Source organism: Helianthus annuus, chromosome 5 (genome assembly GCF_002127325.2).
Source record: "Helianthus annuus cultivar XRQ/B chromosome 5, HanXRQr2.0-SUNRISE, whole genome shotgun sequence".
In the NCBI taxonomy this organism is placed as follows: Eukaryota; Viridiplantae; Streptophyta; class Magnoliopsida; order Asterales; family Asteraceae; genus Helianthus; species Helianthus annuus.
Window position 1 is genome coordinate 102973503 of NC_035437.2, and position 17624 is coordinate 102991126.

The 17624-nt window shown below is 37.8% G+C and overlaps 1 protein-coding gene across 1 annotated transcript; it reads right to left on the reverse strand.

Annotated features, from left to right (window-relative positions):
- Positions 1-8460: 8460 nt before the first annotated feature.
- On the reverse strand, positions 8461-10195 carry LOC110943355 (intracellular protein transport protein USO1-like). The gene is made up of 2 exons (XM_022185107.1): positions 9991-10195; positions 8461-9905 (listed from the first exon to the last, which is right to left on the reverse strand). The coding sequence occupies exons 1-2, from the start codon at positions 10193-10195 to the stop codon at positions 8461-8463; spliced, it is 1650 nt and encodes a 549-aa protein (XP_022040799.1).
- Positions 10196-17624: the final 7429 nt, after the last annotated feature.

A 17624-nucleotide genomic window follows, 5' to 3' on the forward strand; every position in this document is an offset into this window, starting at 1 on the left:
TTCGGCCGAACCCAAACACCATCACCATCATCATCATTCAATCATCTTCCTCCATTCTACAAGCATACAAAGGTGCTACAAGGTGTTCAACGAAGCTTGGTGTTCTCGGAAGTTGAAGGACCTTCTCCATTTGCTATTAACCACCACTTTTTTTCTCTTGAACATCCTTAGCCTTGAGCTAGTGGTAAGAACTTGAATCCCTTCATTTTACATCTTATGAAAGTGGTTAAAGTAAGATACATGATGTTAATCTTGAAGAACACTCAGAATCAAAGGAATGAAACCTTAACATAAGCTTAAATCATGAAGAAACTATGTTATTTTAGTGTTGATTTGTTGTTGATCATTGTTTGCTTGTGAAGATGATGTAGATCATCATATGATCTTGCTAGATCATGATTAAAATCATGATCTAGCAAGATGAGAGGATGAACATGTTAAAGATTATGGATCACCCTCACTAAAGTCATCAACTTGAAGGAATATAAAGTTTCTTGTAAAATGATGAACAAAGAAGGTTTAAAGTCTTATAAATCTAATAGTTTCAAGTATGATTTACCAAGAAACCAAGTTAAAATACAAGTTTTACTAAATTTTGGTTCTTACATAAATATACATCATTTTTAGTGGATAACAAAGCTAAGAAGCACATGTGTAACAAGAAAAATACATGAAGAAGCATTTTTAGAAAATATGAACATAAGTTGTAAAGATCCATATTTCTTAAAAATGGAGTTTTTAAAGAAGCAATCACACTTTAGAGGGGTACAAGACTTACTAAATACACTAGTAAGTTACTACATATTTTTATAAACTTTCAAGTTCGTGAGGTAGAAATTTATGCTTGTTTTTAACAAGATTGTTAAGTAAAGATTGTATATTGTTGGTTGATGATTGTTGAATGAAATTTTGAAAAGAAAATGATATGCTTATAAGCATGGACACCTCCGTTTACAAAGTAAACTCTGGCGAAATTTTCTTAAATTCCAACACTTAGAAAATATTTTTCTAACAAGTGCTTACAAATATATTTTTAACTTTGTTTTCAAAATAAACTTCGCCATAGGATTTGTTACAAAAATACAAAGTGTCATAAAAATGGATAAATATATATTTAGAATATATATTTTTTACTAAGATACTTGTGTGAATATTTGTATTTTTTGTGAACTAGTTATATTATTTTAGGGTAAAATAATATAACTTAACAAATACCATGGAAATTACAACTCCAAAATAATACAAAAAATATCAAGGAATAGAATATTTAGGTTACACACTCTGTATCGAGAAACCAAACGTTAAAACATAACTTATGAAATATTTTGGAAAATACTTCTACAGATATATTTTTGGTAAAATATTATTTTGGGAATTTAATAAGTAAAGTATATTATTTTTGGGAAAAAACGTATATATTTTGGAATAAGTTGTTTTTGGACAAATAAGTTAAATATACCCTTAAGTGAGACTTAAAATATATTTTTCGAAACTACGAATATACATGTATAAATACCCCCATCCTTGGGAAGGAAATACGAAGTTAAAATACTTGAGAAGCATGAATGCGAAATATTGTTTAACAATTATTCCAAATATTAACTATAATTTAAAGTTTAAAATAATCATTTTAACTAATAATTATAACTTGGAATAATATTCGGAGACACAAAAACGCAACTCAAAAACATTAAACTCTAAGCCAAGGCACGACCCGTTCGTCTAATCGACATTAGTACGTTGTAGGTTGTCGTGTAGCTGATCAAGTTTGAGTACGAGCACAGGAGACGCACTACAGTGAGTTCATGTCCCCCTTTTTCTCTTGACTGTTTTCAGTTTTATACTTCGGGGGTGAAATACATGTTACAATTATTACAGACATTTTTATACATGGTATGGTTAGCTTAAGGAGGGTTTTACTACGCGATCATGTGAGTGGTGGTCATGACACTTAAGGCTATTAATCCTCATTGTAGGACCAAGGGACATGAGTGACTATTTGGGTGTAGCGAGCCCACACCCGTGAGGCCGGGGCGGCCCATAGTGGCGACTATGTCTTCATACCGTAGACAAATTTGCTAGGTTTGAGTCTTCCTGCACCAATTTCACACATACCATTGGCTTTGCAACCCATTGGTGATCAGTTTTTCCTTAATTGCTACATACCAGGGATTTTCATACATACAGTCATACTTTGAAGGTTTATACATACTCACATACACATGAGCTCGCTCAATGTTTTGTTGATTTTTCAAACTACATGTATTTCAGGGAACTGATCGGATCTGGCAAGTGTCTGCATATGTGTCAAGTTGCGTACTAAATAAAGATGTCATCCAGGGTAGTAGGTTTAGGAGGTGTAACCCTTACCTGGACGGGTTACATGTCTTTAAACCACGTTTTATTTAAAGTCTTTTGCTGAGTCTTATGAACTCTTTTCAAACAAGTATGTTATGGTCTGTAACTCTATTTGGTATCGATGTTTTAAAACAATGATGTTGTAGTGTTTTTAAACTTAATGAATGGTTGAACATCTTGTGTTTTATCATATAGCATTGTTATGATTGTTGCTATGGTATTAAGAAGTCACACCAAATAAACCCACGCTTCCGCAAATGACAGGGTGTGACAAATTAGACCGATTTCGAAAAATCCAAGCGGCAGACCTCCGACGAGCGACTAATTGCCGCCTAGAACCGATTTCTACAACACTGCTTATGTCACTTTGGTAGATTAGGCAATGATGGATAGAGCCTAGCCTGACCCCACCCGGGTTTTCATCTCATTAAGTAGCAGTCGACGTTATGATTTCCCAAGGGAACGCTCAAGCCAAACTCTGAAGCCAGCGTGGCTCCGGTTAAGACAACATAGTGGGGCAACGGGGCTCTCAAATTTGGGGAGTACAGTAATCTAAAAAAATCAAGAAAATGGTCGTTCTAAAAAAATCAATTTATTAACTCGTATATTTTCAACCTCAAGTCCATTATGACACTTGTTCGACTGGCTATGCTTTCAATTGTCCTTGAAACGAATTTCAATTGGTTGTATTTGAGGTTATGTTAGAGCATTTATATCCCTTCCACCAAATTTACCCTATAATTCCCTTAAAAACACACTTTTTCTATCTACTTTCAATTAAATGACATTTTTTTATACATTTATGGTTACATTTTCTCTCTCATACACTCACCACCACTTTTAAAATATATTAAAAATTTATTAGAGAGTAAAGAGTGCCCCCTACATATGGATAGTAACTTTTTCTCTCACATCCACACATAATCACTTACAACCACTTTTTAAAATATAAAAACCACTCTCATAAAATTTGGTTGACGGGTTGTGAATGCTCTTAATATTAGTGATATATCATCAATCAATATATCACTGATATATTGGTTATCGGTCCCCATATAAAAAAATTATTTGTGTCAAATATCGGTAAGAACGTCGGTACCGATATTATCAACGATATTGACCAATATATCAGCGATTTTCCTAATATCAGTATCTTTCTTCATAATTATACCATTCTTATTGATGTTGTTCGTGTTTTTATTATTAACTAGGTTTATCACCCTAGCCGCGTTGTGGCGAACTTCTTTTGTTATTTAGTCTGTGTTTACATGTGTTTTGAAATCACTACGAGTGCGTTGCACGCGGAACCACTAACAAGAATAAAAAGAAAATGTAAAAAACAGTAAAAAATAATCGAATGAAAATCAACCAAAAAAGTTGTATGTTAATGATGTTGTTCGTATGAAACCCATGGTCAGAGATGAGCAAATAATACTAGGTACCGGTACCGAAGTTCCCAAACCGAATGATCTTACGTACCAATTCAGTACCGACTTTTGGCGTTCCTAGTACCGGTTCGCTACCGATTTTTACCTTCATATGCCGGTACCGTAATCGGTATTTTCGGTATCGGTTGCCACCGAGCTCATCCCTACCCCTAAAACTAAAAAAAGAAATCATTAAAAGTTGAAGAAAATCAACAAGAAAAAGTTGTATGATACCGTTGTTGTTTATACGACACCCGTGATCAGGGATGAGCAAATGGTACCGTGTAGCAGTACCGAATTTCCCGAACTAAAAGATTTTTAAACTCAATCCGGTACCGACTTTTGGCGTTTTCTGTATCAGGATGGTGCCGATTTTTACCTTCATGTACCGATGCTGAACCGGACCGTACTTGTATTTTCGATACCAGTATTGGTTGACACCAAGCTTATCCAACTGAGAAAGTAAAAAAAAATTAATAATAGAGTAACCTGCAATTTTAACCCCTGGGGTTTAGGCCAATTGACACTCTGACCCCCCTAACGAAATAATTGCAATTTTACCCCCCAACGTTGAGGTTGTGTCGCACATTTACCCTCGGCGTTAGTTTTGCTTAACAGTCAACATAACAAGGTGAGGGTCAAAGGGTAAATAGGTAATTTTGCCAAACCATTGTGAAGCTTCTTCATTACAACACCCTATAAGTAACATATGAAAGCATATTTACCCCCCACCTTCCCACCGATCCTCCTACAATCGATCCTTCTCCGGCGATCAGGCTCTCCGGTGACACACCTTCTCCGGCGATCAGGCTTCTCCGGCGACACCACATCCTCCGGCGACACCACTTCCTCCGTTGACACCACGTTCAGACCTTACAATGCCGGTTGTTTGTTGGCTGATCCGCTATGTCATCCGCCACACCGCAGGTACAATCGCCCAATGTTAGTTAATCAGGGTCGGATTTGGTTCACTGTTAGTTATTATCATGTTATAAACAGGGTTAGGGTCGGATTTGTGTCTGATTGAGTCTCATGTTAAACAGGGTCGGATCTGTGTACTTAACCCATAAATAAATTACAAAATACCAAATACAAATCCATATCATCAATTTATTAACTTAAATACACCATTTATGGCCTAGCGATAAGAGGCTTAGATTCTCTAATAGAGACTCAAGTTCAATCTTCACTTATGTCCAATGTTTTAGAAGACGTTAAGCGCTAGCTGGACGGTGGGGTACCGCCTATGGATTAATCAGATTGGGGCTTTTATGTATAATTTTATAAATTTATACATAAAAACATTAATTTTATACTTTTTATCTACAAAAATGAAAGTTTAGGGACCAAGTGTAAACTACTGAAAATAGAGAGGGGTTAAATGTTAAAACACCCAAACATTATTAAACCTAATCCCACCATCATTCTCATATGTCGTCTCCCATGTCCTTCGTTCATCAGACCCCAAAATTCTCCTTCATTAATCACAGTGACATCAGGAATCTCTTGGCTGATGTTGATTTCGCACAATGTAGACTCATTTTGACTCGAAATTGGTCCGATTTTGGTTCGAATTATGGTAAGAACACCTTTCCCCTTGAGCTATTAGGTCTAATCTTGACCCATTCTAATCCAATTGCTACCGGTTTTGACCTACTTTTGACCGACTAGGTCCGATTTTCAGCGGATTTCCATCGATTTTTCCCGACTTTGACCGACGTTGACTTTTACCGCCTAATTAGACCGATTTCAGAATATCCAGGCGGCAGACCTCCGACGAGCGACTAATCGCTGCCTAGGCGCCGCCTAGAACCGATCTCTACAACATTACTTATGTCACTTTGGTAGATTAGGCAATGATAGATAGAGCCTAGCCTGAGCCCACCCTGGTTTCGTCCCATTAAGTGGCAGTCGGCGGTATGATTTCCCGAGGGAACGCTCAAGTCAAACTCTGAAGCCAACGTGGGCCCGGTTAAAACAACATAGTGGGGCAACGGGCCTCTCAAATTTGGGGAGCGAAGTAACCTAAAAAAATCAAGAAAGTCACCGTTCTATAAAAAATCAATTTGTTAACTCGTATATTTTCAATCTCAAGTCCAATATGACACTTGTTCGACTCGCCATGCTTTCAATTGTCCTTGAAACGAATTTCAATTGGTTGTATTTGAGGCTATGTTAGAGCATTTTGTTGGTCCCTTGGATAGGATCTCTACTTTGGAAACTTAGTTGAATCGGATATGATTAATGCGCGGAATTCATTGAATCACACAACAGATATACGAGAACATATTCTACTCTGAATTACTGTCTGATCTTCTATTGATTGAATATGAAAGTGTACAAGCTCCTTAGAAAGTTCGGAAGGACATGAGTTTACCAGAGAGTGAAAGTATCCAAAGTTACAAATGAGCTGATCGAACAACTATTTATAGGCACAGTCAGGATAGAGTGAGTGCTGGCCGATCGGCTGGGCTAGCTGATCGGCTGACATTGCTGACCGATCGAACAGCCTGTTCGATCGGTTGGGCTGTCCGATCGGCTGGGCTAGCCGATCGGCTGGCATAGACAACACAAGTCAGCACTTAACAAAAACGCGTCATATCCTGACTTGCTTTACAAACATACATACAAACATAAACTATTCACAAACATACAAAACATGACTACATGCTGACGGAAGCTACAGACGTCATTGTACTAATAGACTCCCCCTCGGATGTAGGTGTAGTTCATTCCAGCATAGTCTTCAGTTCTTCCTGTTCCTCCTTCTCTCTTTTGCCTCCTCTTTTCTTCTCTTTCTTCTAACATCTTTCGTCTCTTGTGTCTACCTTCAGTCATCCACCATTTCCTGTACTTTGGGTCACCGTCACGCTTTCGATCCCATTTTGGAATTTTTTTTCTTCCGATTCAATTGCGTCTGATCTGTTGGTGGCACATACCCCATTCTTCGTCTTCCCAACTCAGCAGCTTTCTTTGCTATCTCCTTTGATCTTTGACTGCGTTTGTATCTCTTCAAGAACTCATCAATTTCAATACCTCTCCATTTAGACTTTCAGTATCTACCAGAATTGATGTCTTGAGCAAAGCACACATCCACAATCCCTTGATATTGCATTGCTTGAGCCTTGTCTTTGTTCTCATAAACAATCTTGTTAAGGAACAAGCGATCAATGTCTTTCTTTGAGCAGTTGATAAGCCACATTGGATCCAGTATACTGATTCTTCTAGATTCTCCCGTGGACTTGTCAAATAGAGAGATCACTGCTTCAACCGTTGTTTCATTGTAAAACCATCCTTGAAATATATCATGAAAATCTTGCTCGATGGTTCTAAGAGGCATGTTCTTCAGACACTTGGGCAGCTTTACATCCAGAGTTATATCTTTCTCTCCGTTTTCCAAAATTCTGACAATCTGCTTTGGATACTGTGGTTTCCAATCAGGATAACCATTCTTTGCTTGCAAGTTAATGTAGTTCCACAGATCTTGATCATGTTGACGAACTTCAGGACCATAGTAGAACTGTTTGATATTCTTTGTCTTTACCAATTCATCCACATCCCACCATGGCAGAGAAGCAATATCAGACAAGAACTCGAAGTATTGAACTCCTTCTTCTCTCCTGATGGCATACACTTTGAGATCTTCAAGGTATACCCAAGATAAAATATCTCCCCATGATAGATTTTTGCTGTGAGTAAAGTACTGAAGGGCTCTGAGAGTCTTTCTTGCTTTAGGCATATTCTTGAACCATTTCTTTCTTTCTTCTGCAAGAATCTCTCTCGGAACAGTTTCAGGAACACCTTCAGTGGAGATCTTTTCAACAATCTTTCTTTTAATCTCATCTTTATTTCTGTCTTTGAACATCTCAGCAAATGAAGGAAACGTCTCATCAACCCCAGCATAATGAAAATCAATTTCATCTTCGGATGAATCTGAAGCATCTTCAACAATCACATCATCATAATGATCTGCTTCAAATGCATATCTAGGCTCAAAGTCTTTTGCTGGTGACTGAGGAATCTCATCCTCAATATCAAACTTGAACTTTCCTTCTTCTAGCCCCAATTCCTCTAGCATTTCAGCTCTAGATCTTCTAACCTCAACCTCTCCTTCTTGTTGAACATTCAAGTAAATGACAGTTGGGTTTGAGAGAAGTACCTGATCAACATGTTGTTTTCCAGATGATGATGCTTCATTTTGTATATCATCCTCTTGCTCATTAATCTCATCATTCAATAGCTCTTCAATTCTTTCTTGAATAATTGGATCTTTGATTAACAACCCGGAAGCACCTTGATCATTGTCATCATCACCTTTATCATCTTTATCATTGCTATCATCAGCCTTATCATCCATTTGATCATCAACATTATCTCCATCTTCCTCTTCTTCATCTTCTCCAATTAACTCTACATCGGAGTCATCCTCAACAACTTCTCCACGAGCTTTCTTTGCCTTTCTACGCCTTTCTTTAACTTTCATCACACGAGCAACTTCTTGAACGTTGTAAGGCACATGATAGGCATCACCAACAAGAACAAATTGTTGTGTCTTCCATTCTAGTACACCACTTCTCCTTGCCTTTCTTTTTCTTTGAATACCATCAACCCTTCGAAGAATGTTGTCAATATCTACAGGCTCAGAAGACTCACCAACAATCATGAAGTCTGGTTCCTAAACTTCTTCAGCTTCAACCATTTCTTGTTCATCTTCAACTATTTCTTGTTCTTGAACTTCTACAATTTCAACCATTTCAATATCTTGTTGTGATGAAAAACCACCAATATCAGGTTGACTTGATGATCCACGAGCTTCTTGAGTATCATCAATCACACCTTTGTTCTTTTGGGTGGCTTCTTCAGCTAGGCGTCTTTCACGTTCTAATCTCCTTTCTTCGGCTCGTTTCACTTCTATCTCATTAAATGCAGCATGAACATCCATCTTTAAATGACTTTCCATGTCAGAGTATAACATATGAAGTTGTTCATCTTTCACAACCTTGTCTGCCTTCATGGCTTCCATTTCTAACTTCATCGCCTTCATTTCATTTGACGAAGCTTCACTCATTTCACTGAGAAGCTGATTGAGTGTTTGATTCACATCTTCTAAGTTCTTTATCTTTACATTCAAAGAAGCGATCTCTGTCGTCAATAGTTCAAACAACTTAGAATTATCATGAGCTTCATCCCTCATTTTGTTCATCGATTCATCTTGTTCTATCAGCACTGCTCTGACTTGATCATGAGCTTTCATGAGATTATCAACTTGTTTCTTCAAAATATCACGTTCTAATTCAGTCTTGGCTTTTTCTTTCTCCAACTTGTTAACCTTTTGTACCAATTCTTTGACTGCTTGATCGTTGAATATGTCGTAGTCTTCTTCAGGAATATCTTCTGTGTAAATTCCTGTGGCTTCTGGAAATCCTTCAAACATGTAATCAACCTTTTCTTTCTGATGAGATGATTCTGGTTTGTCTTGTGGAGGAGCACGTGGACTAGCAGCTTTAAACCCAGTGATTTCTACGTAATCATCACCACCTGTTTCTTTTTCAGCTACTGGTTCTTTTATTGATTCCACTTCAGGTTCTTTTGGTATCTCAACACCTTTCGTCTTCTCAGTTTCAAGAACCTTTTCTTTCTGAACGTGTTTCTCTTTCTTTCCACCTTTATCTTTATGAGGTTCAGCTCCTTGTTTCTTTGCTCTCACATTCCTTGGAATTACTCCAGCTTGTACTGCTTTCCGTTTCTTTACTTGTATCTTTGGCTGATCTGGTTCATAAGGTGAATCTTCTTCATCAGATGTTTTCTTCTTCTTTAAAGGTTTCTTTTTCAGCTGAACTTTTCCCTTTCCAAGAGTCGTTGGATCTAATTCAGATTCAGATTGAGTTGCTTCAGAATCATCCTCACTTGAACTTCCCTGAGCTTCAATCTCTGGTTCAACTCTTGTAACCTTCTCAACATGAGTACTCGATCCTTGAACTTGTTGTGCTGCTGCTTCCTCATTCCTTTTCATATAACTTTCAAATGATTGGTTTAGAAGACCAGCTCCTTGCTTAATGACCACAGATGGCTCTAAGACAGTTTCATCAATCAATCTCTGTTGTGGTTCCCCAGAAGACCCTACAAAAAAAATATTTACAGAGACGTTAGAAACATTTAATAAACATAAATTCTAACTGTCTTAAGTCTCCCCCTTTCACTATACCCTTATCTCCATCCTTAGGAATGGTAACTGCAGGGGATGACTTGGGTGTTCTCTTTCTTTTTCCATCTCTCACACACCACCATCTAGTCTTCTTCTCAGCCATCTCGCTCATCCTTTCATTTTCATTCTCTGAATCATTGTTATCATGCCTCCACTTTTCATTCTCAGGAGCAACATAATCTTTATCTTTGATTCTGCATATCATTTGCTTTGTTTTTGCGTCCTTTTCCTTAGTGATTCTTCCAATTGTAATATAGTTTACACTACTCAGCTACATGATATCATCACTGTTCTTTGGAAGATCCTTGATCTTATCATTGATTAACATCATGATGAATCTAGGGTACATGATGTATCTGTCTGCTTCATTTTTGCAATTTTCTTTCATGTAATCAAATATCACTTGAGAAATATTATACTTTCTATTCAATACCAGGCTAGTAATGAAGTTCATGATGTAATCGGGTACTTCATCATATGCTCCTTTTCTATGTGACATTGAATGCACCATGCAATGCATCAAGTACCGGTAAGCCTTTGAGAAATTCCTTTTAAGCATTTTTCCATTTATATGCCCAGTGAATCCCATTCTACACCACAACCCTTTGACAAGACGTTCTGACATGATTGTTGGATCATCATCAGAATCCTGTAAATTGAGAACTCTCCTAACATCTCCAACACCAAACTCAAACTCCACATCTATGTCTTTTCCAGCTTGGTCCTTCTTTCTCAACACTGCGTGTATCATTTTGTCAGATTCTTCAAATCTTGTTGTATCCCAGAAAGCTCTAACATGGGATTCATAAACTGCAGTTCTATTTGATAAAGCTTTTGCAACTCTGCTTTCTCTTAAAAATTTTGCCATCTTTTCAACCACCGTACCATTCGTGGTTTCAGCATCAATTACGCAATGTACATTATGACCTTTGTCTGTATCCTTTCCTCTTCCCTGTAAGTATATACATTATTAATCATTTGTACAGATATAGAGGCATAAGGATGAAAAATGAAATTTTTGAAAATTTTTCTAACACTGAGATTCTTTATGTGATAGTACTAGAGAATCGACTGGCCTGTTCGATCGAAGAGCATTGCTGTTCGATCGGTTAGTATATGTAGTGAGACAGTGACTGTTCGAACGGTTAGCATGTCTTCTTGAATCAAATGAGAAATGCTCTTCGATCGAGTGGCAGATGCTGTTCGATCGGCTAGCAGGTGCTGTTCGATCGACTAGCAGATGCTGTTCCATCGGCTGGTCTAGCCGATCGGCTGCCATCTTCATTCAAGAACAGTCATGAACACAAACAAAAGATTCAAAATTTTTATGCTAATTATAACAAATTAAGCACATATCCATGTTCCTAATGTTGTTGCGATCAAAACCCTATGTTCATCTTTGTCTAACTCGATCTATCCAGGGTTTAATTTTACAAAAACCTCTCCGACTACAGAACACACAAATTCCTAGATCTATCAAGATTAAGCAAGATTTAACACAAACTGAACAGGTAAACTTGTAGATCTAATCATTCCGAACAAAACCCTATATTCAAAATTCATCACAACTTCTTAAATCTTCCTAAATCTAAGATTAAAGAACCGACAGTGAAGAACACGAAGAATCATGGTGAAATTTAACAGATTTGGATGTGAAAACATACCTTTGCCATTGAGAATGATGAGCAAACCAACAATCCAATGAAATAATTGTAAAGAGAATCAAGAATCAGTGAAAATCAGTGATAAGTTTTGAGAGAATAAGTTAGTTCGATAGAACTGTGTAACCGTTTGACTGACCCTTGACCACCTATTTATTGGTGTCTTTGAAACGGCTTGGCTGTTCGATCGGCTAGCAATGTTGGCCGATCGGCTAGCCTGTTCGAACCAAGTAACCTTTTGACTTTCAAACAATTTGACTTTTTGACTGTGTTGATTTTATCAGTGTTTGAGAAATCCACTTAAGTATCTAGGTCCAAGTTAATGACCCTAGGTACTTAATTTGCCTACAAGTTCAACTTAATGACCTTGGTTGATTCGAGACAAAACATACTGATATTTTGTTCAATCTTTTTCTGAAAATTTACAAGTTTCAAATTAATGAACTTGCATGAACTTTTCATTTCTCTGTTTTATCAAGATTAGCTCCCAACTCATTTTCCAGGTTAGAACAACTTCCTGCATCTGCATCAGACTGTGAATCCGAAGATCAATTTTCTGCTTTGGTTTGTCGAAAAGATAAAGCAGAAAAAGAAAAATCTTTTTGGATTTTCAAATGCACACACTAGACTAGAAATGAATGATCAGAAACTAAAATACAGAATGCAATGAAAGTAAATTTTTACAAACATATTTTTGGTGAGCGTGTTAGGGAATCATATCAGCTGCCGACAAGTTACAAGTGTTGTTAAGCTTAAATTCATACTCAGAATTAAACAATTCACATAGATTGTCGATATACTGGTCTACTTTAAATTTTCACACAAATTTCAATTTATTCAGGATACGATTTAGATGTCTTAGGAACTTAACTCATTCATGTGTCCCACCTCTTGAATATACGCCCGTATCCAGATCCTAGGATTCAGTCTTACAGGTGAGTATACCACAGATGATATCTGTAAGGGGTTAAATGCGAGGGCCGTGATAGCTCAGGTCGATACTTCCGTATACGCAAAGAGATGACGGCTTCGACTTTTCGGTGTGTCCCCTTTAGAGGATCTTTTTGTTTCAACAGCACACAATTAGCATTTTGCAATGTTTCATTGTTTTTTATGCTGAGGGTGGTGCTATATTTCAAGCAAATGCGAAAAGTATTATTCGAGGACTAGGCCAGAACTTCCATTCAGCAGAAGTCCCGGAATAATACCCCAGATATCACTGAGTATAAAGACCTAGTATTTCAGAATAAGGGACCTTTCAAACGAGATTTCAGGGGTTACCTATATATCCAAGTAGTGTTCCCCACGAAATAAGTTTCGTTTTGAAATTTTAGGTTTATATCCCGAACAAGTTTAAATGTGTAAAAACCTATCGACACGTCATTAGTGAGACTGTTTAATCTTTTTAAATCTTTACAAATCTTTAGCATACCGTAACTGTCTAGCTGATGTACTATCATTTTCCCATTTTACACAAGCTCTTTTTCAATTTTCTACTGTTTTTGGATTTTTGAATTTCCTCATGTTTTTGGGTTTTTCAATTTTTTTTTATTGTTTTTGGATTTTCTGAAAGTATATACAAATATACCTATCTCCCCCTAAAGACCAAAACAGGTAAAAAATCGACAAACCAGTGCAGATTGTTTTTCAACATCATCTACAGTGGTATCCTCATTAACGCCAATGATTCCATCCGACACCGATAAAGGCATCATACCATTCAGTTTTAAAAGATATTTAAAACGTGTTTTATCAAATGCTTTGGTATGTAAATCAGCCTTTTGCTCGTCAGTGTGGATTTTCTCAATTCGTATCAACTTTTTCTCGAAACAATCGCGAATAAAGTGATAACGAATTTCTATATGTTTAGTTTTAGCGTGATGGACTGGATTCTTTGTTATATTAATTGCGGCCTCATTATCAACAAAAAGAGGTGTGTTAAGAAACTGCAAACCGTAGTCGCGCATCTGGCAGACACGTACTCCACTTCACATGTGGATAGCGCCACAGACGTTTTTTTCTTACACTGCCAGGTAACCAAACGAGGTCCAAAGAACTGGCATCCTGCAGTTGTTGATTTTGCATTGCATTGACTTTGCAGCATCCGAAATCCGAGTCGGAATACCCTTCGAGCGTAAAGTCGCCTTTTCTAGGATACCACAACCCCAACGATGGAGTTCCCTTCAGGTAGCGTAATATCCTCTTCACAATTACCATGTGCAAAGCTCTAGGGTTAGATTGAAATCTTGCTGCGAGGCACGTTGGATACATAATATCGGGTCTTGAAGTAGTTAAGTACATCAATGAACCGATCATGGAACGATAAAGTGTTTCATCTGCCCTGTCTCCGGTGAGATCTGGGTGAATCCCATGATTTGTTGCCAATGGGGTTGCAGCCGGAGTAGAACTTGACATCCCGAATTTTTCTGGAATATCATGAACGTACTTCGTCTGGTGAATGAAAATTCCCTCAGGTAGTTGATCAACTTGGAGTCCTAAGAAAAACTTCATTTCCCCCATCGATGACATTTCGAATTTTTGCTTCATAACTTGTTCAAAATCTTTGCACAAGATCTCATTCGTTGACCCAAAGATTATGTCATCCACATATATTTGAACTATCAAAAGATGTCCGTCGACCTCTTTGGTGAAGAAAGTGGCATCCACTTTTCCACGAACGAACCTGTTGGCTAGAAGATGTTGAGACAGAGTCTCATACCAAGCTCTCGGGGCCTGGTGTAAGCCATACAGTGCTTTGTCCAGCAAATAAACCTTGTTCTTGTGGATTGGGTCGGTAAAGCCCGGTGGCTGTCCGACATATACCTCCTCTTTGACCTTCCCATAAAGAAACGCCGATTTCACATCTAGTTGATATACTTTGAAGTTTTTCCAAGATGCAAAATGCCAGGAAAATTCTGATTGCTTCTAGTCGTGCCACAGGAGCGTACACTTCAGTAAAATCGATTCCCTCATATTGACTAAAGCCCTGAACAACGAGTCGAGCTTTGTTTCGCACAACAACTCCTCTGTCGTCTCTCTTACACTTGAACACCCATTTGGTGTTGATTTTCCTGTGACCATCAGGCAGATCCACCAGTTTCCAAACACCCAATTTTTCAAACTGGTTCCAGTCTTCTTGCATCGCATTGACCCAAGAATCTTCAGTAAGCACCTCTTTGTAAGTTCGTGGTTCGATCTGCGAAATAAAACAACTCAATGAAAATTCAGTTTGTAAAGGTGCTGCTATAGAATAAAAACTTGTAAGCCCTTGGTCAATTTGATGTCTGGTGCGAACGCCTGATTGCAGCTCTCCAATGATCAGCTCCTATGGATGATATGAAAGAGTTCTTGGCATTACTTCACTCGGACAACTACATCGCCTTCCAGATTAGTAACATTTTGGTTTGCACCTTGTTCACTGATAGGATTTGCTTGATCTAAAATCTGGATCCGCTCCCCCTCAGACTCTGAATCACTCTGATCAAATGTTGGACCGATATCGGGTGTTAAATCTTCATTTGTTGTCGTCTGATTATCGAGAGTTTGTTCTGAAGAAGTTTGTGGAATATCATCATTTTCTCCAGCATTACTAGGCCCTGCTTCATCGTCATTTGAAGTTTGCTGAGATCGCCTAGAATACTTGGCTGGAAATCTTTCTTCTGATGAATCATAATCTCTAAGAATATCCAATTCATCAAAGAAATCTTCTTCCTTTTCAGGTTCTTCCATCACATCAAACGAATCCCACAGAGTGTCGTAATGATAACGCAATGAATCTCCAGGGTTCTGTGGCGGCATCGTATGACCTTGACATTCAACATTTGCAGCTTCAATAATCCGCTTCTCACTTGGAACGAAGACACGTCACATAGGACTTGCATAACCAACAAATATACCCTCAATGCACATCGGACCAAACTTTCCAAAAGGTTCTATTACCGTACAGGGTGACCCGAACGGTTCAAGATACTTCAAATTAGGCTTGCGGTTATTGATCAACTCAAAGCATGTTTTGTTGAACTTCTTGACAGTAAGAACTCTGTTGAGCGTATAGCATGCGGCGGAAACAGCTTCTGCCCAAAAATTTAACGGAAGCTTTGAATCAGTAAGCATAGTTCGTGCCATTTCGATTAGTGTCCTGTTTTTGCGTTCTGCAACTCCATTCTGCTGCGGGGTGTATGGAGCACTAAACTCATGCAATATACCTCGTTCTTCACAAAATTCTTCCCTCTTGTTGTTCTTGAATTCAGTACCATTATCACTTCGAATTCTTCTGATACGCCTCTGGTACAGATTCTCAATCTTTTTGAACAATGCCATCAAACTGTCATACGTTTCATCTTTTGATTTCAAAAACGATACCCACGAAAATCTGGAATAATCATCAGTAATAACCAAACAGTAGTAATATCCTGTAATACTTTTGACATTCACAGGACCGAACAAATCCATGTGAAGTCTCTCCAAAGGTCTTGAAACTGAATTGACTTGCTTTTTAGGGTGTGACTTTTTCTTTTGCTTGCCTTTAATACAGCTAATGCACCCCCCTTCCAGATGAAAACCTTTGATGTGAACTCATGTAACCAAATCATTGTGCACCAAGTGATTCATTTTTCTTAGATGAATATGCCCCATCTTGCGGTGCCACAATCTTGATTCTTTCTCAGTTGCTCTCGACACAAAACAATGAGCCTGACCCGTGGTTGTCGTTGTTACACTCATATCCAACACATACAGATCATTGACTCTTGGTGCCCTCATGATGATCCATTCCTTAGGGACAACAAATCCTGGTTTCAAAATCAAGCATTCTTTGTCAGTGAAGTGAGTGGTATACATTCTGTCACAAATCTGCGAGATACTCAGCAGATTATTCTCCAGCTCAGCAATGTAGTTAACTCTTTTAAACGTTACAATCCCACTGGATAGCGTTCCTTCACCAATAATCCTACCACCTTGATTACCAGCGAATCCAACATAACCTCCATTGATATTCTTCACATCGTACAGCAATGATGTCTTCCCTGTCATGTGCCGAGAAGCTCCATTATCCATAATCCAACGTGAAATGGATCTTGGAAGCCCCTGCACATTTCAAAAATATTTAATTAGATTTTGATGCTACCCAAGCCTCCTTTGACTCGGGTAACTTGACATTGATGTGAGTTGTTTTTGTGTAAAGTGGTGGAAAATTTTTGTCACTTATCTTCAAGCTCTCCTCAGACCCAATCTCAACCTCTTTATATAAAGACACATCCTTTTTCAGAGGTTGACCAGATGATTGGTCTTTTTTCACCACATACTTTTGACTTTTGTTTCTCAAGTTTCTCGTATAAATCCAAAGGTACATACATCTTCTTTGTTGAAGATGATGATTTTTTAGTCTCAGAAACCTTTGGTTTTGGAGAACTTTCTTTCTGCTCAACACCTTTTGGCTTCCAAGTTTGTTGAGATGAGGCAACTCTTTTGTAAAATCTGTCATTTTTAGTTACCGCATTTTTAATAGGTTCAGTTTTGAATTTAATGTTTTCAATTTTCAAAACATTTTTCTCAACAAACATTGGTGCTTTCCCTTTCACATCATCTTTCTTTCTTGGACATGTCACAGCTTCAGTCTTGGATTTCAAGTTGGTACACTTTCGTGCAATATGTCCAACTTGATTGCATTTAAAGCATGTTCGGGAGTCAACAACCCGACTTGAATTTTCAGACTGAGTCTGTGACGCCTTCTTTTCGAAAAACTCTTCATTTGATTTTTGAAAAACTTTAGATTCTTCTTCACAAAATGAACTTGAACCATTTACAAACACCTTTTTCTCCACAAACCTTTTGTATTGAACATTTTTCTTTTGATAATTCTTACCACCCTGATAACCACCTGACCATTTGTTTTGATAATTGTTACGAGAACTTGGTGATATAACAGGCTTCTTGTAGTAATTTTTATCTTTTACAAAATTCTTTTGCCTCTTT